The 17,427-nt window shown below is 41.8% G+C and overlaps 1 protein-coding gene across 1 annotated transcript in view; it reads right to left on the reverse strand.

Annotated features, from left to right (window-relative positions):
• Positions 1-7,104: 7,104 nt before the first annotated feature.
• Positions 7,105-17,427, reverse strand: part of clpb (ClpB family mitochondrial disaggregase) — a 37,428-nt gene continuing 27,105 nt past the window's right edge. Inside the window, exons 8-16 of the mRNA XM_066699224.1 lie at positions 16,717-16,794; positions 14,977-15,032; positions 13,348-13,392; positions 12,933-13,094; positions 10,348-10,504; positions 9,788-9,861; positions 9,261-9,380; positions 8,324-8,428; positions 7,105-8,032 (exon numbers count right to left, since the gene is read on the reverse strand). Of these exons, the coding sequence (XP_066555321.1) occupies positions 7,802-8,032; positions 8,324-8,428; positions 9,261-9,380; positions 9,788-9,861; positions 10,348-10,504; positions 12,933-13,094; positions 13,348-13,392; positions 14,977-15,032; positions 16,717-16,794 (1,028 nt within the window). The 3' untranslated portion in view covers positions 7,105-7,801. The remainder of the gene's footprint in view (positions 8,033-8,323; positions 8,429-9,260; positions 9,381-9,787; positions 9,862-10,347; positions 10,505-12,932; positions 13,095-13,347; positions 13,393-14,976; positions 15,033-16,716; positions 16,795-17,427) is intronic.

Genomic DNA, 17,427 nt, shown 5'->3' on the forward strand with positions numbered 1-17,427 from the left:
GCTGTAAAGAATATTTTTATTTTTGCTTGAGGGGCCAGAACTCTCCAAGATGCCTCGTCCCTGAGACCCGTTACATCTTCCTTCCAGATACTTCATTTACAGCCCCGGGACAGGAGCCAGCTTGGCCCCCCGAATATCCTTTCTTTGAACCCAGGTTGTTGCTGTCCCATCCATTGCTGATCCCTCATCCTCCCTTCCATGGCCCTTTCCATCTATCCATCACAGCAGCCCTGTTTCCTGCTCTCATCCATCTTCCCGCGTCCAGCTACCCAACCTCTTCATTATGTCAATCTGCATTCACAAGCAATCAGTCTTAGTTCTGTCACCCTCACATCTGCATTTCTATCCTGGGTAAAAGCCTAGTGTTAGATGGTCCCTCTTTAACAGACAGACTATAGTACCGTTGCAAACCACCATTACTTTATTTTGTCCATTTCACTCTAAAAACTGAAGGTTCTTCGGCCGTTCTATTTAGAACCTTTGCGTTCGTTGTGAGTTTATTTTCATGAATGGGTTCGTCTGTCGTAAACACAGGGGACCATTAAAAAACCCTTTTTGATCATGATTGCGGTTGTCTTAAGATACATTTAAGGTTATTTAATGATCCTTGTTTGCAAGTAACCTTGGTAAAAGGTTCTAATAAGAACCTGTCAGGGTTCTTCCACAGGATCAACCCCGGGAACCCGTATCAGAACCTTAACTTCTTATAGTGCATCGTTATAAAGTGTAGTAAGCTTCGTTGATTGATTAATTGATTCATTAAAATAATATTGGGCCAGCAATGTAATGAGTAATTGCATCTTCTTTAGCGTATCTTAAAAATTAAATTAAAACACAAATTGAATGCTGTAAGAAAACGATTTGTCTACAGTGAAATGCATTTTTACAAAATACGAATGATTTTCGCATTTCACATTTTTGTATTAAAAACGAATACAAAACTGTCAGTTTGTCGGTAAAGGTAGGCTACATTGCAAAACATGCTGATCATTATAATTATTCGGTAAATGTACATTCCAGTAAAAGTCAAACTCCTTAAGATGATTTCAACTCGGTTACTATGGATACATAGTCTGTTTATTCATGAATAAAATATATTGATATATATATATTTATATATAGAGAGAGACAGAGAGAGAGAAAACGAGAGAGGGAGGGATGGATGGATGCATAGATACAGAGATACACATAGATGGATGGATGGATGGATGGATGGATACATATATGTATCTCTCTGTATCTATGCATAATATAATATAGATACATAGATAGAAATATAGAGATGTAGCTATATTAAACTAATTAGGAGAATTGACTTTTGTTCCTGATTGATATTTAATGCCCCCTTTGGGCTGTCAATCTCCAGTCCCAAGGAGACCCTTGTCACTTTTGTTACCCGCCTTTATTTACCCAAACGCCGCGAATCTCAATGGTGGCCATTAATGTGTCCGTTAATCGCCCATGAATTGTAAAGTCCCAGTTAACCCCCCCGGTACCCCTCCAGGACCCTCAGAGGAGGCATTAGCCGGGATTAGGCCCCATTTTCAGGACAAACACTTGGGCCGCAGTGGATTTGAAAGTCTGATCAGTTTCTCTTTGAAGGGATTAGAGGGGCTGTTGAACACGAGGGAAGGTCGCTGCTCTTTTACAGACATGGAAACAGTTTAACTTTACAGACCAGGACAAACACAGACAGTCCTACTGGTTTGGTCCATCACCTCAAGACCCTAGTAAAAATACTGCTTCCTGAATTGACCCACTGCAAGGGCATTTGAATAGTAATTGAAATATAAAAAAAATATACCCCACCCCCACTTGGCCGCAGATAACTCGATTATCTATTACAAAACAACATTAATAATGTAGCCAATTATTTGTAGATATCTGATAGTCAAATCCAGCAGTAAAATTCGGGTTTACACTGTAAAAACGCAAACTATGTAACAATGAGTCTCACCCTGTATCCGCTGCTCTGCCTTTAATATAACCCAATTATTTTTTTGTTTTATATTGTAATTTTTTCCACTTAATTTATTGTAATTTATTGTATTTATTTGTTATTTCCCCCCACCACTGGACACCGTATTATAAACGAGTGTAGACTACTTATTAATGTATATTACCCTATAACTTTCCTGTTTCCTCCGGCACAGTGTTCAAACATTTGTAACCCATATAAAATACATCAGTCCAATGGGTGAATAGGCCGACATCAATCAATAAATAAATGCATATGAATTAAAAATGTTATTGAAATGAGAACCTTATAGAAAGTCTGCATTTGACGAGTTAGATTTTCGCTTTTTTTTCGTTTTGATGTAAAACCAAAGAAAATCGTCTAATCAACATGATTCAGGTGTAAAATACAACTTCATCACCACGATATTAATCTGAATTAAAATGTTATCTGATAAGCTGCTTTACATTCGCGCACACACACTATGCATGTATTTCTCTTTCTCTCTCCGTACACACACACACATATATATATATATATATATATATATATATATATATATATATATATATATAATGGGAGAGACGCAATAGGAGAAGTCCCGGGAGAAGCTCAGCTCCAGTAACACGCTCCCTCCTTCACATTTCCATCTCCCCCAGCTGCTGGGCTGAACTGGTCCAGGAGAGAAGCGGCAGCTTCTCCAAACAACTTAATTAGATCAGAGGATCTGGGCCGCCTTTCTGAAAGGAAGGCCCAACTGGCAGGGCGCTGGAGTTGTGGAAAGTTAATTGAATTAAGTTTCCTCTAAACTAATTAGACAGCAATCTGCCACGCGAGCTGTCCCAGAGCAGGACTCGAGTTAGGGAGAATGGATTTTTCCCTTCTTAAGAAAGGGGACGGCTTTGGGTGTTGTCTTTTACTACTAACATTTTGTACACTGTGCTTTACAAACTGCAGCCTGTCACGTCCAGTACAAACGGCTCTTTTCACCCTGATCTGTCATCCGTACCTATTCATTGACTGAAAGTCACCTGCTTAGAAACTATATTGATCAATATTTATTTATTTTTCGTTTAAATCATGTTCGATATATATATATATATATATATATATATATATATATATATATATATATGACTTAATTATATATACAGAAATATGCACAATGTGCAAGTTTAATAGATTTAATACGCATTTGGTACTCAAAGCATCACCACCATATTTCATATAATTACCTGTACTTTGTATAGTGTCTTCATAAGTTATTACAGTGTGTCCCATTTTTCTTATAAGACCCATTTAAAATTAACCTGTTTGATGGATAGATACAGAGAATGCATAGTATGAATCAGTCCCAAATAAATGAGGTCTAATTTGAATGCAGTCAATTATGCCCCCTCGTCTACATTTGCCTGGATGTTGTCCAGCCCTAATCATCTGAAGACTTGCAGAGAGAGGAGGGAGCTTCTTAATAGTCCCAGCACTCCTGCAAAATGTCGACTCTTCTGAAAGATTTTGAGCCCTTAATTTGTTTGATTTTAGGTGTATCACAGCAACGCAGCCCCCAGGTTGTAAGAAGCAGTACAGTATCATTTCCCACAATGAGACAGCAGTGAAAAATTGTCTATGAAAATCCTTGTTAGAAGTATAGACAACTATAGCACAGAAAAATAAATATGATGTATTAAGATGGATACAAAAGCAAGCTGAAGCAAAGAGAAAGTATGGAAGCAGTGTGGTGATGTACAGGCAAGAAGTAAGAAAAAAGTAAGAAGCTACGAACCAGGATCTATCAACACAAGCAGCTTTCAGTCAGCCGCACTACACCACTGTGATGCAGAGTTGTGACTTCTTTGATGGATCTGTAAGTGTCTCTGCTCTGCCCTTCAGGTGAACGTGATCATTAAGTCCTGTGAGGCAATCAAAAGCAGCGGACACCCTCTCTGTAGAGAACCCCCTTGCTCACAACTTTACACACCTGGGTTTCAGCAGAGGCAATAGCAAGGGCATTGTGGGAAAGTGTGGACAGGCACATAGATAATGCAACGGCAAATATATGAGTGGATGATTGCAATAGACAGAGTAGAAAGCACAGTCCCTTTTCCCCAGCTTCCCCTGTGTAAACAAACAAACAAACAAGAAAACCAAACCCCTTCCGCCACAGCGAGAGTATCCTTCTTTATTTGAATGTGGCCTAAACTAAAAAGGCAGGGCTGTCCTGTGGAGTACGAGAGCAGAGTGCAAATTATATTATTTTAGTGAATCCTGGGAACGACTTCTGACAGCCCCTTAATGAAGCCATCCTCACTCTCGCAATAACTTAATTCGCTATTTACTTTCATTACTGGAATTACATTTTCCTAGTAACACAATATGAGTAACATCATATGCCCACTCCGCTGCAGTAACCCGCTGTAAACAATGTATTGGATCTCCTCTAAAGCACATATTTGTTTTCAGTACATTCACTCAGAATTCAATCACTAAAATTGCATGGAATATAAATAGTGTGACAGGCAGCCCCTCGATCCTGCAGAGGACACGCACACGTCTCAGTCTTTTTTTTAACCCTTTGTGGTTTGAGGTTGGTGAAAGGACATAGGTGAGGGTCTTTTAAGCAGCCAAAACCATTTACATCGCCCCCCCTCCCGGCTTGTACATCCTCTGCTAGATCAATTCCACTCTGATTATAGGACGTCTCTCCCTCAAAGGTCTATTCATTGTGATTATTTATTAGCACAGCTGCAGTCTGTCCACATCGTTTCCGTAATCATCTAAATATGTCTATCTGTAAATGCAATTTGTCCATCCCGAGTTCCCCAGAAATCCCTTACAGCAAAGAGCTCTTCCTTGATCATCCCTGGCAACAATGTATTGTAATGACAGCGGCCTCAATAAGGGATGGTACACCAGGCGCAAACAGAAACTGTATCAGAGACACTGTATGAGGGACCTTAACAGTCACTAGGAAATATCTATAAGATTCCACTAGAAAACACAAATGGAAAAAAATTGGTAGAACCACCTTTGGTAGCAATTACAGCTGTGGGTCTTTTGGGGTTAGTCTCTACCAGGTTTGCACATCTGGATTGTGCAATATTGGCCCGTTCTTCTTGGCAAAATTGTTCAAGCTCTTGTCGAGTTGGATGGGGATTGCTGGTGGGCAGTAACCTTCAAGTCTTGCCACAGATTCTCAATCAGATTCAAGTCCGGACTTTGACTGGGCCACTCCAGGACATTCAATTTATTGTTTTTAAGCCACAGCAGTGTTGGTTTTAGCTGTGTGCTTGGGGTCATTATCCTGCTGAAAGGTTTACATTTAGGTCCAATAGTTACATTTTTGTTTATTGGACCAAAGAATCTTTTTCAACATGTTTTTACAAATTCTAAGCAGGATTTTACATGGGCTTCTTTCAGAAATGTGTCCTTGGTCTTCATGGTAGTATCTTTGCTTTGAATGCACTACCTAACTGTGGGACCTTACCGAGACAGGTGTATTTAATCTGAAACCATGTGAACCACTTGTACTGCACACAGACAGACTCCATTAAGTCTATAACTTCATCCTGACCATGACCTCTGAAGGCAATTGGTGGCACCCCAGCTAATTTAGGAGTGTCATAGCAAATGGGGTGAATACTTATTTAATGAAGACTTTGAGCTATGAGAAGGCGAGCTACTGGTGCAGAGGAATGGAAGCTTGTTCACATGGTATTTATGATAGTGGCTCTACGTGAAGGTGTGTCTGATTGGCTGTGCTTGGAGCAACAGTGCTGTGAGATTGGGGGTTGTCCTCATGAGCTTCATGAACTTTAGTTTTAAACATAATAATGCATTTCTCTTTTGGAAATATTTAGCCTCTATTGCTTTTTCTTTAACTTAATTTCTGTTAATGCCTTCTCTTAGATATACCGATTTCAAATTTCAATCAATACAATCAATTCTTCTGCGCCAATGTTTCTAATAAACCTTTATATCTCTCCAATATTTATTGACCTTTTCAAAAAGCCAAAGAATGTGTTGCAATTACAAAATCTGTTTATGTATGTATATATGTATGCATGTAATTGTTTATTTTTCATTCTGATCAATTTAAAGACTACTGATAGAGACCAGATCAATTAGACCAAAACAGTTAAAATCCATAAAGGACACAAACTGGCGAGGAATCAAAACCCTTAATTGCTTAAAAAATGCCTTTTGAACAAACTAAAATAGATTATTAACCATCATTGTAAAGCATGACACAAGTACAAGAACAGTCATTTCAAGATAACTGAGCAACTGAGATCCACTGTGATTTCCAACCTGTTGTTCAATGTACAAGGACATCACATGCTTGTATATAGCCTGCTGTGACCACAAGGACAGTTTACGGCCAATTAAGAACATCAAAACTTAAATTTAAAAGCACAACGCATCCACCCAAGGAGATGATTTGAAGACGACCGCAATGAACACACTCTATATACACTATCTATAAAACGTTTTCCGCAGTCATAGCGGTGAGATGCTGGCACCCAATACGCACAGTTGTCGAGAAGCTTCCCTCAAGGCTGTCCTGCGATGTGTTTGCGTGTCCGTGTGTCTGTAGCTGGGGGGTCCAGGCCTGGCTACGGGAGGCTGAGGGAATGCAGGTCTTTTCAATGCTTTTCAATGCTAATTCAGCCCCACAGGAAGAAACTCTGTTCTACATATGTAAGGAATGATGCTGGGAAAAGAGGAATGTGTTTTTCCTGCATTCCTCCCCCTCTTTCCTCAGCCCCTAAACACATCGAACATTTCCTCTTTCAATCTTGCATTCCGCTTGCATTTTGTTCTCATGGTGCTATGACTGTCCAACCCCTCTCGCTCAGTTCCCTTTCCGGTAGCCAAACACCAGAAGTCAGTCATCAATGGACAGGTTTGCAGCAGGCGTTCAGATGCTCACAAAGAATCCCATTTTGTCTCCCATACCTGTCTAAGAAAAATCTTCTACCCACTATATCACCTCTTTCTTTTGCACATCAGTATATATCATTTACCCAGGGGGAAGAACAGATACAATTTAATAAATCACATTTCAGTCTTTTAGAAGCATTCGCCTGATATCTGCTAGTAATGAATGTATGGGATTAAGACCCAAAAGGATGAAAGTACAATTCATATAGTCTGAAGAGATCTCTTTATTTATAATATAACAACGAAAGGAGAAAGCAAAACGTTTAATGTTGTGAATTAATTTAAATCGTTTCCATCTCAATACGCATATTCCTCTACACAACTTTAAACCTCAGTATTTACATACATCTACAATCGCAAAATACATTTCTGCCTTTGCCCTGTCTAAAAATACACAAGACACTTTTATGTATTTTTGTGATCTTTATCTTCTAAATAAGGAAGGAAAACAATAAACACCCAGAAGCCTGAAAATCTGCCAGCTTGAGGGTGCCTCAGTCATTTAAATGGGTTTCCACTTCACAATTCAAGCAGTACGACTGACTTCAGCTGGCAAAGACTGAACAGCTTCAGAAAACCAACAGACATCAGAGACAGGCGCAATAAACTGGCCTGCAAGATCGCTGTGAAACTGGGAGGACTGGGGTTGAGAGTTTTCCTTTTCTGAACAAAGTGAACTGGCGCTTGTCGCAGGACTTGTGTAAAACCAAACAGGGCGTCAACCACTGCACCGACACTACATTGAAAGGGGATGCCAAAAGCCTGATGCTTGTGGAAATGCTGCTGCTCGGCGTGTGTAGTGCTCCTTAACTGAGTGTCTTGCAGGGGCAGGGGCGGATGGGCAGCCGCACACAGAAGGACGGCTCCTCTTCTAGGGCGGCAATGGGGGCAGCGTCTGTGGGCTCAGATGGAGAAGGCCACGTCCTCTGGGTGGAGTGGGGGCTGGATGTTCAGCTGGCGGGAGGTGCTGTCCTCTTCCACGATCTCCAGGCGCAGGCTGGGACCCTGGCCCTCGGCATGGCTGTAGTCTGCTTTCTTCCCCCCGCTGTCCACGGAGAGGCGCAGCGTGCAGCCCTCGGGGAGCAGCTCCTGCTCGTAGGCAGCTGCTAACTGGTTCACAACCCGGCGCTCCACCTGTACAGGAGAGGAGACCACTGAGCACACCTCACACTTTGCTGTGCGACTCTCTTTGCAATTGTAAACCGTGCAATATGGTGGTATTTCACAGTAAAGTTAAATCTTCCCTAGAGCACAGGCAAAATCTCTACCCAGTTAATATTTATTTGAAGTCAGATCTGATTCAAATTCAGAAGGGTCTTGCTGGTGAGAAACATTGAACAAACACCCTATAGAGACCTATATGGAGACCTATATGTATGCCTCTGCACCCGTGTCCCAGGCCGTCCCCTCGGCTGCATGGCGTACCTCGTGTTTGATGGAGCGCGCTCCATAGTGCAGGTTGTACCCCCCTACCAGCAGGTCCATCACCTCTCTGTCCCACAGCAGATTGATGTTGTGTCTCTGTTTGGCCTGCAAGGAGGGAGGGCACAGAGCCATTGATAGCGGACACACCTTCTCCGTACCGTTCAGGAAGTGAAAAGTGTACACTGCTCTCTTGCTAGCATTCATAAGAGTGTTATACAGGCATATTGTGACTGCTGGACCCGCTGACAATGAGAGAGTTAAAACCAAACCACATCCTTTATAATCTCAATAGATCTGATGTTATTAAACAGGTGATGAGTGAAGTGTAAACACAGGGATCACAAAGCAGTGGCTGAGGACAGGCTATCTGAAAAGCACAATGCACGACTGTAGGCAGGGAGACCTGAGAGGAAAGCCTGAGAAAAATTAAGTTAGATTAATATTTAAATATTTATGAAAGCCCCAGATGTTAAGTTCTCTAATTCAATTTGGTCAGAGGAGGCGATCCTTTATTGATCTGAATATGTTACACAAAGCACGCTGTGATGTCAACAGGCAACGGCTCACTGATGTGTAGAAGAGGATATAACATCTTCCCATCGAGCAGCGGCACGTTCACCACACAACTGCTGCACAACTAATTACACACCCACAGCGCTCTGGCTCGTCCTGATGTGGAGAATACCTGGACGCTGGCATTCATTTCTAAAGATACGAGGATGTGAAAAGCCCTCAGTAAAAGGCCACAGGTGACACTTTTTCAGAACATACTTACTGCTTTCCTTTCCTTTTGTTTTATTGTTCAGTTTGATTGTAAGCACACTGGGCCACCAGGATATGAGTATAAGGTTCCCTTCAAAACTCAACAGTGGTCCATTTCTGATGCTCAAACAGACACACGAGAATCAAAATAATGGTGGGTTTTCTAGCATCTTACCTTCTTGGCCCAGAAACTGAGTTCCTTGCCGACCAGAAGGATAAGCTCTGAGTGGCAGAAGGGCAAGAAGTAAACAATCTCGTTGATCCGACCGAGAAATTCATCCCTCCTGAAATGGGCCTTAGAGCAGAAAAAGCATTGAAAGCATATTACATAAGAAGCAAAGATACTGTTCATAGTTCCTACATTTTCCCAATCTAAATTACAAGTCTGAGGCAGTCAGTGTGAGACTGGATTTCACCCCCACGAGTCCCAGCCAGCGAGCTCTTGAATATGTTCATTGCAAGACGCATTAGAAGAAATTGAATGAAAACAATGAGCAATGCGTTGATCTTTTCTCCATGGGATAAAATCAGGACTATCCAATTAATTTCAGAAGTGACCTACACTTTGAACCTGGGCCCAGAGAGGTGAAAGGACGTGGGAGTTCAGTCCACATCTCCCGGCACCCTGGTATGTAATCGCTTCATGAGAAACAGCTGTTTGCCCTTAATACAATCGGGGCTGGCAAAATGAAGCACAGTTACCTTCAAAATTGGATGAATGACATTCTCCTTGAACTGCTTGGATATGGTGATTTTGTCTGTCTTCTGTACGTCATCTGCATTGAAAAACAAAAACAAAAGAAACACAGCATCATGGGTAATATACTTATAGGCTTAAAGGACACTTTAGAGTTATACTGAACCAAACTCATATTGAAATACCATAAAAAACCAGTCCCAGCCCCTGACAGATGAGATAACTGGCTGCTGCTACCAAAAATCTGGAGAAACGTACCTGACCAATGTTTCATTTTAATTGGAAAATTGAATGAATCGAGTCTGACTTCAGAAACCAAGAGCTGAGCAATAAATAATAATCTATAGTACCATTACAAGCTACCGTTTCTTGGAACAACTACCGTATATTAAGATCTTCCATCGGCAGTCTTGCGTATAATTGGATTATGATTGAAAGCCAACGAAAATTCATTATCCTATTATACGTTTGTTCGAAGCTTTAGTTACAAATACAATAAGAATGACTATATTTCCCTTGCCAGGAGTACAGTTTGGCTATTGTAGTAACTAGGGAGAGAGCTCACCAAGATTCTCCGCCAATCGCATTCGGCTCAATTCCTGCGCTTCCTGTCTCAGCTGCAGTGCATGCTGGGCAATCTCGTCACTGGCCACATTGGAGGTCATGATGAAGATGGCGTCTTTGCATTCAATTGTCTTTCCTTTTCCATCTGTCAGTCTTCCCTAGAGAAGGAAACAGCAGAATATGTACTCAAGATTCATACAATACAGGGGTGGTAAATAACTACTATGTGTGGTAGTCCAATGGGCTACCAAAAGGTAAACTACTGTAGCCCACATTTTTCATTTCCATTTTACACTCCATTAAATAAATTGTAGACAGACAGAATTTTAGAACATTCTCATAATTGCGTAAATGACATAGGCTACTATTTGAATGTACATCGACCCAGGGTTTCCATATTCAGGCCTGTCTCGCCAAACAAATGTGTGAACGTCGGAAGAAAGGTTGCGTTTGTGTATCCCACAGCTTGCTGTTTGACGTCACACGCATCTGATCAAACAATACTTTTCTTCTTGAATTGCCAATCATTTAAGTTACAGCTTTATTGTGCATCACAGATTTACATTATATTTGTTAAAATAATTGATGTAATTATTGAATAAAGCATTGACACTGCTAAATGGTCGATCTAGAATTCTATATCTATGGTGTTGACAATGCTGTGTGTGATGATAAGTTGACATTCGCCTCCACTAACTGGGGGGCGGCAGTAGTTTTCATTTAGCTTAACACGTCCCTTTTGATCTCTGCATCGTCTCGTCACAGCCACAGCTCGCCTCCCGCAGCAACTTCTCAGAGCTGCGCTGGGCTGCGGCGATTCTACAGAGATTTCTGTGGGTGGGGCTTAGTGACATCACTAGTGCAGATCTGTGCAGAAGTGTGCTTTACGAACGTGAACAAAAAAAAAAAACACAAGCACCCTTGTTCTTGTGCCCTGTCATAACACCAAACACACCTGTGAATGTTAGGACAGTAGACCTAGTAGTAGCTCATAAAATAATTAAATTAGGCACAGTTTTATTTCTGATGCATTGGACTCACGTCGGTGTTGGTTGATGTTATTTATTTTATGCCGTTTTAACATTTTAGTTGGCATTTTAGTCTGCAAATCAGCCACACAAACTCCCGCCTGCAAGCCAAACTCAGTGGAACAACCAATCACAGCATAAAGCCCTCCCCCATTGGCCCGGGACTAAGAGCCAATCACAACTCGCATTCAACACAGAACTTGCCCCACGTGTTGCGTCAATCAAGACCAAAAGCATGTCTATAAACAATATTTTTTTAGAATCGCGTTATTCCCACGGGCTTTGGAACATTACAGTTTGGTAGTCCAGTCCCAATTTTTGGTAGTCCGGGTGTCCGAAATTGACCATTCCTGCAATATATTCAAGATGTATTTAAACTGCTCACAATATGTATTTCATAGCTAATGTAAAAAGAGCAAAACCGTTCAGTCCAAACGCTGGAAGAGATACAAAATGGAAAAATTGAATAATACATTGTTTTGAGATCTCTGAATAAGCTGTATACAATATACTTAATTGTTTCAGGTAAGCATTTCTACACATGGTGTATAAATTAACAAAAATGTGAGACCGTTTTAATTTCATGCTGCAGAGTCCAGACCTTCTCAAAGCAACCCGGCCAGGCCTGAGACTGAGAAGTACGTCACAAGACAAATCTCAGCAAATGTTTATTGTACGTTACAGATATCAGTAAAATGAAACTACTGACACTTAGTGACAAATAATATGTCCGGGTGCAATTTTAAGAGGCCTATAAATACCACTGACAATTTCTATACTTTAAATGAGAAAAGTCTCCTCAGATGAGGAGAGCTGTGGCCACTATAATCCCGCCCGCTCTATTGGCGATTACAGCGGCTTTTCTCAGAAGCATCTTCTCTGAGTGCCTTTGATTAGCCGCGAGTCAGGGCGCTGTCTGTCTGGAGCTCCTGCCGCTCGCCTATCGATTTCCCATTGCCTCAGATTTTTAAGATCTATGCACAACCTTTAGAGGAAGAGGTGGTGATATTAATCCTTCAGATGCTCTGTTATTAAGGAAGCAATCTCCGAGGACGCGAGCGGGTTGGAGAAACTGGAGAATGCCAATGGGCTGCTCGGCAAACAACACATCTCTGAGAAGCCTGTCTGTCATTTTACAGCCCCTCATACTCCCCGGGTTTAACATGTTACCTCCCACACTTAGAAAGTCCGTTACGGCAGCCTGTAATGTTCTCATTATCAGACGTGTACATTATCCTTCTAGGTGGATCTACAGCCATTGCGCTTAAAATGAGAGCGATCGCTTTGATTTCACTAAATTGTATGTTTGTTTTGCATTAAATGGTGTTTGCATTGTACGTCAGTGGTAAAAACATCCTGACGAAAGCGGCCCAGTTGATGTTTTAATAGACTGAAGAACATTCAGGCACAGTTTCACCAAGTCATGTTTGTCCAATATGCCTACATCTCGTTTTTTAACAAATATAAAGGGATATTAGAGTTTCTGCAGCCTGACATGGCTAAGATTTGCCTCCTTGAACTCTGCCCTGGCATGTGAGTCAAGTTACTGCCAGTTTACCTCGTCGAAGAGCTGCAGCATGATGGTGAGCACGTCCGGATGGGCCTTGTCCACCTCGTCAAACAGCACTACTGCATTGGGACACAGCTTTAGCTGCTTGGTCAGCTGGCCGCCCTCCTCGTGCCCCACATAGCCTGGAGGGGAGCCTATGAACTTGGCAACCTGAGGTCCAGCGAAGAGAGCAATCACATAGAAAGTATTTTCTGGCACTCTCAATTTAAAAACACTAATATATTTTTTTTTACAACATCTAAAAGAAGGGGCTCTGATATGAAAGACGTGATATTTTATAGCTATACAGTTTATTTTTTATTTTTTTCTTCTTCAGAGTAAGAGAGAGGGCAACAGAGAACGATGCACAGGACAAAGAGTTTGGTCATGTATGGCAGACCCACAATGATGTTGCCCTCCTTACCTCGTGTTTCTCCTGGAATTCAGACATGTCCATCCGAATGAAGCCCTGAAAATAGGTTAAATTGACATCATTTAAAATGAGCCACAGTCGTTGGAAATGGACCCACAATTAAAATAAACAAAGACCAAACAAAACAACATATTTTTGTTTGTGTTACAAGTGTCCTGAACAGTATGAAAGTATTCAGGGACTTTGGCTAAAAATGTATTTCTTTGTTTGAAATACACTCACCTAAAGGATTATTAGGAACACCATACTAATACTGTGTTTGACCCCCTTTCGCCTTCAGAACTGCCTTAATTCTACGTGGCATTGATTCAACAAGGTGCTGAAAGCATTCTTTAGAAATGTTGGCCCATATTGATAGGATAGCATCTTGCAGTTGATGGAGATTTGTGGGATGCACATCCAGGGCACGAAGCTCCCGTTCCACCACATCCCAAAGATGCTCTATTGGGTTGAGATCTGGTGACTGTGGGGGCCAGTTTAGTACAGTGAACTCATTGTCATGTTCAAGAAACCAATTTGAAATGATTCGACCTTTGTGACATGGTGCATTATCCTGCTGGAAGTAGCCATCAGAGGATGGGTACATGGTGGTCATAAAGGGATGGACATGGTCAGAAACAATGCTCAGGTTGGCCGTGGCATTTAAACGATGCCCAATTGGCACTAAGGGGCCGAAAGTGTGCCAAGAAAACATCCCCCACACCATTACACCACCACCACCAGCCTGCACAGTGGTAACAAGGCATGATGGATCCATGTTCTCATTCTGTTTACACCAAATTCTGACTCTACCATCTGAATGTCTCAACAGAAATCGAGACTCATCAGACCAGGCAACATTTTTCCAGTCTTCAACTGTCCAATTTTGGTGAGCTTGTGCAAATTGTAGCCTCTTTTTCCTATTTGTAGTGGAGATGAGTGGTACCCGGTGAGGTCTTCTGCTGTTGTAGCCCATCCGCCTCAAGGTTGTACGTGTTGTGGCTTCACAAATGCTTTGCTGCATACCTCGGTTGTAACGAGTGGTTATTTCAGTCAAAGTTGCTCTTCTATCAGCTTGAATCAGTCGGCCCATTCTCCTCTGACCTCTAGCATCAACAAGGCATTTTCGCCCACAGGACTGCCGCATACTGGATGTTTTTCCCTTTTCACACCATTCTTTGTAAACCCTAGAAATGGTTGTGCGTGAAAATCCCAGTAACTGAGCAGATTGTGAAATACTCAAACCGGCCCGTCTGGCACCAACAACCATGCCACGCTCAAAATTGCTTAAATCACCTTTCTTTCCCATTCAGACATTCAGTTTGGAGTTCAGGAGATTGTCTTGACCAGGACCACACCCCTAAATGCATTGAAGCAACTGCCATGTGATTGGTTGGTTAGATAATTGCATTAATGAGAAATTGAACAGGTGTTCCTAATAATCCTTTAGGTGAGTGTATATAAATTATATATCAATCACACATGATCAACATTACAAACATTTCCCGGTACATCCACATCCAAAAGGCCTGGATCTACGTACTGACAGACTACAGAGACTTCTCATTGAAACCAAAAGATTGTGGGTTGGGACCATATTATTAGCAGTAAAATACAACCTCTCCCCCTGGCATTCTGTACCTTTTTCACATCTTTGTGCATATATCTGGCCACTTGCTTGGCTAGCTCTGTTTTACCTGTGGAGAGAATTTAATTTAACACAATGTGAGTTGTTACCCATGTTACCCATTCACCAAGTGGTATAACTCAAACCCAGAGCTGCTGACAGAGAAGCAGTCTATTCAGCATTGGAAGTGAATACAGCAGTCGTTCTAACAGTATACATGCAGCCTCAAACACACAGTGCAGGTGAGACACTTTCAAAGAATCCTGTTCATATCAATAGTTCAGGTTTCCCATTATTCACCTAATTCAAGACAGCAGTTACATTTCTGTGAACAAGCAGTGGGTACTACAACTGTGGATACTTCAAAGACTGAAAGACCTGACATTCTTTGAATTATCCATATATGCCTTTTGGCCAGTAAAAGTCTGGCTAGGACAAAGCAGCTGCAGCTGATTTCTTCTTAGTGTCTATGGCACATTTCCTTCAACCCCCAGAATCTCCAGCTTTTAAAAAGATAACAGAAAATCGAGTTCTCAGATCCTGTCATATCTTAACCCCAACACCCACACTTGCAGTTTTGTTGTACAGTGCTTGGATGTACACTATGAACTGTTACATTTAGACTTCAACATTAAAGTCAACATATTTCACTTGGATAGACACTGCTACCCTCTCTGATCTGGTCCCTGGCAACGCAGTCTTCTGTCTGCTCTCGGCAAGATACTCTCTAGTTCATACATCTGAAAGCCTAAGTGAGACTTTCTGCTACTAACTACTGAACTCCAGTTGGCTTGTGCTCCACATTGACTCAGATTGGGCTCTTGTTGCTGCTATGGAAATGACGCTTCTTTGAAACTGCTTTTCAGTTAGGCCTCATTTCCTCTCACTAGAAGAGTTTGGAATGAACCGTCTGTCAGCTCTTTGCCCGTGTTGCTCTGCAGCACAGTAAATGTAAAATATTCTCCTTATAAATTTTAATATACATATAGGGAAAGAGGGAGACTTGTTGCTGGGCTGTTAAATATTCATGTCCTCTGGCAGGCCGCTTGTACGTCGCTGCAGGCTAGAAGAATATGAAAGCCAGGCAATTTCCATAAATTTCCACACTTTATCGTACATACAAACAACTTAACAGGCAGGGGAAACTATTAACCCCCTGTGGAGCAGTGTGCACGTCTGTCTCTCTACAATATCTGCCTGTCGGCTTCAGTTTCAGTCATCCATCCATCCAGGCCTGTATTTCTGCTACAGTTAGGCCCAGAATTGTTGTGTATCCCTCAGCTGGCTTTGGTGCATTTCTGAGGGACTCCAGACACGAGGTAACCCTCAGGTGTTCTCTAAATGAGTCCATGTTGGGAATTACCTTCTCCTCTGTTGTTTGTGGTCCAACTGTTTGACATTGTGGAACCAATCATACATAGTACATATGTACATGACCCCCATGGACTCTTGCTATAGATCCTAAAGTGCACAGACATTCCCAGTGATGATAAAAGTATAGACTCTGGGCTAGCTTAGCATCACAAGTTTGGTCTACTTAACAGTCATCATTTAATGCTAGAAGGAGGTTGAATTTCATCCTATGAAAACTTTGACCTGTCTGGGCCTTTTGGGTTGGTCGCGCTGACTTTGTGCTGTAAGTAATTTTAAAGGGAGATGGTGATAAATGAGGCTCTCATTAAGAAGTGAGCTCTATTGCCAATAAAAACAAAAAAATCACGGAAAACGGCAGGCAGTGTACAGGTCCAATGTACCGATTCCAGATGAGCCCAGAAAGAGGAAGACTAGGGGATGCTCTTCATCGTACCAGCCATTCTCCTTCCTCCGTATTGCTGCCAGGAACAGACAGAAAAGGAGAGAGAGAGAGAGAGAGAGAGAGAGAGAGAGAGAGAGAGAGAGGTTCAGGAACAGCCAGTGGAAAAAACAAAAAAAGACCTCTACAAACTGAATACATCAATGACACAGGAGCGCGGATAATTATCGCAGACTCTACACGATGTTCTGACTGCTTTCAGCCTCCACTCTCAGTCATTCGGACCATTAGCCCTGCGTAATTTCATTAGCCAGCCCGGCGCTGGAGAAACCAAATCGAGTTAGCATGGATCCAGGAGAGCAGCCCGGGGAAAAGGGTTCGGATAACGCCATGTTACCCTGGCAACCAGCTCGGAAAAAAAAGGAAAAAAAAAGAAAGCAAGTGCAGGGCCGCAAAGGCAGGGGAGGAAAGAGGGGGGAGGCAGGAGCGCAAAAACAAAAAAGAAATAAAATCAGAGGCACTTAGGCCTGTATGGATGCCAAGAAGAAGCTTATTTATTTATTTACTTATTTATTTTAAAGACAAATACTCCATTTGTTGTAATGAGAAGTGAAAGGCAGTTTCAGTACACCAGGCTGAGCTTCCCTGCAAAAGAAGTGAGCTTTAAAAGCCATCACTTTTTCTGTGTATGAAATTCAGTGGCTCATAATAA

Source organism: Amia ocellicauda, chromosome 3 (assembly GCF_036373705.1).
Source record: "Amia ocellicauda isolate fAmiCal2 chromosome 3, fAmiCal2.hap1, whole genome shotgun sequence".
NCBI classification, from domain to species: domain Eukaryota; kingdom Metazoa; phylum Chordata; class Actinopteri; order Amiiformes; family Amiidae; genus Amia; species Amia ocellicauda.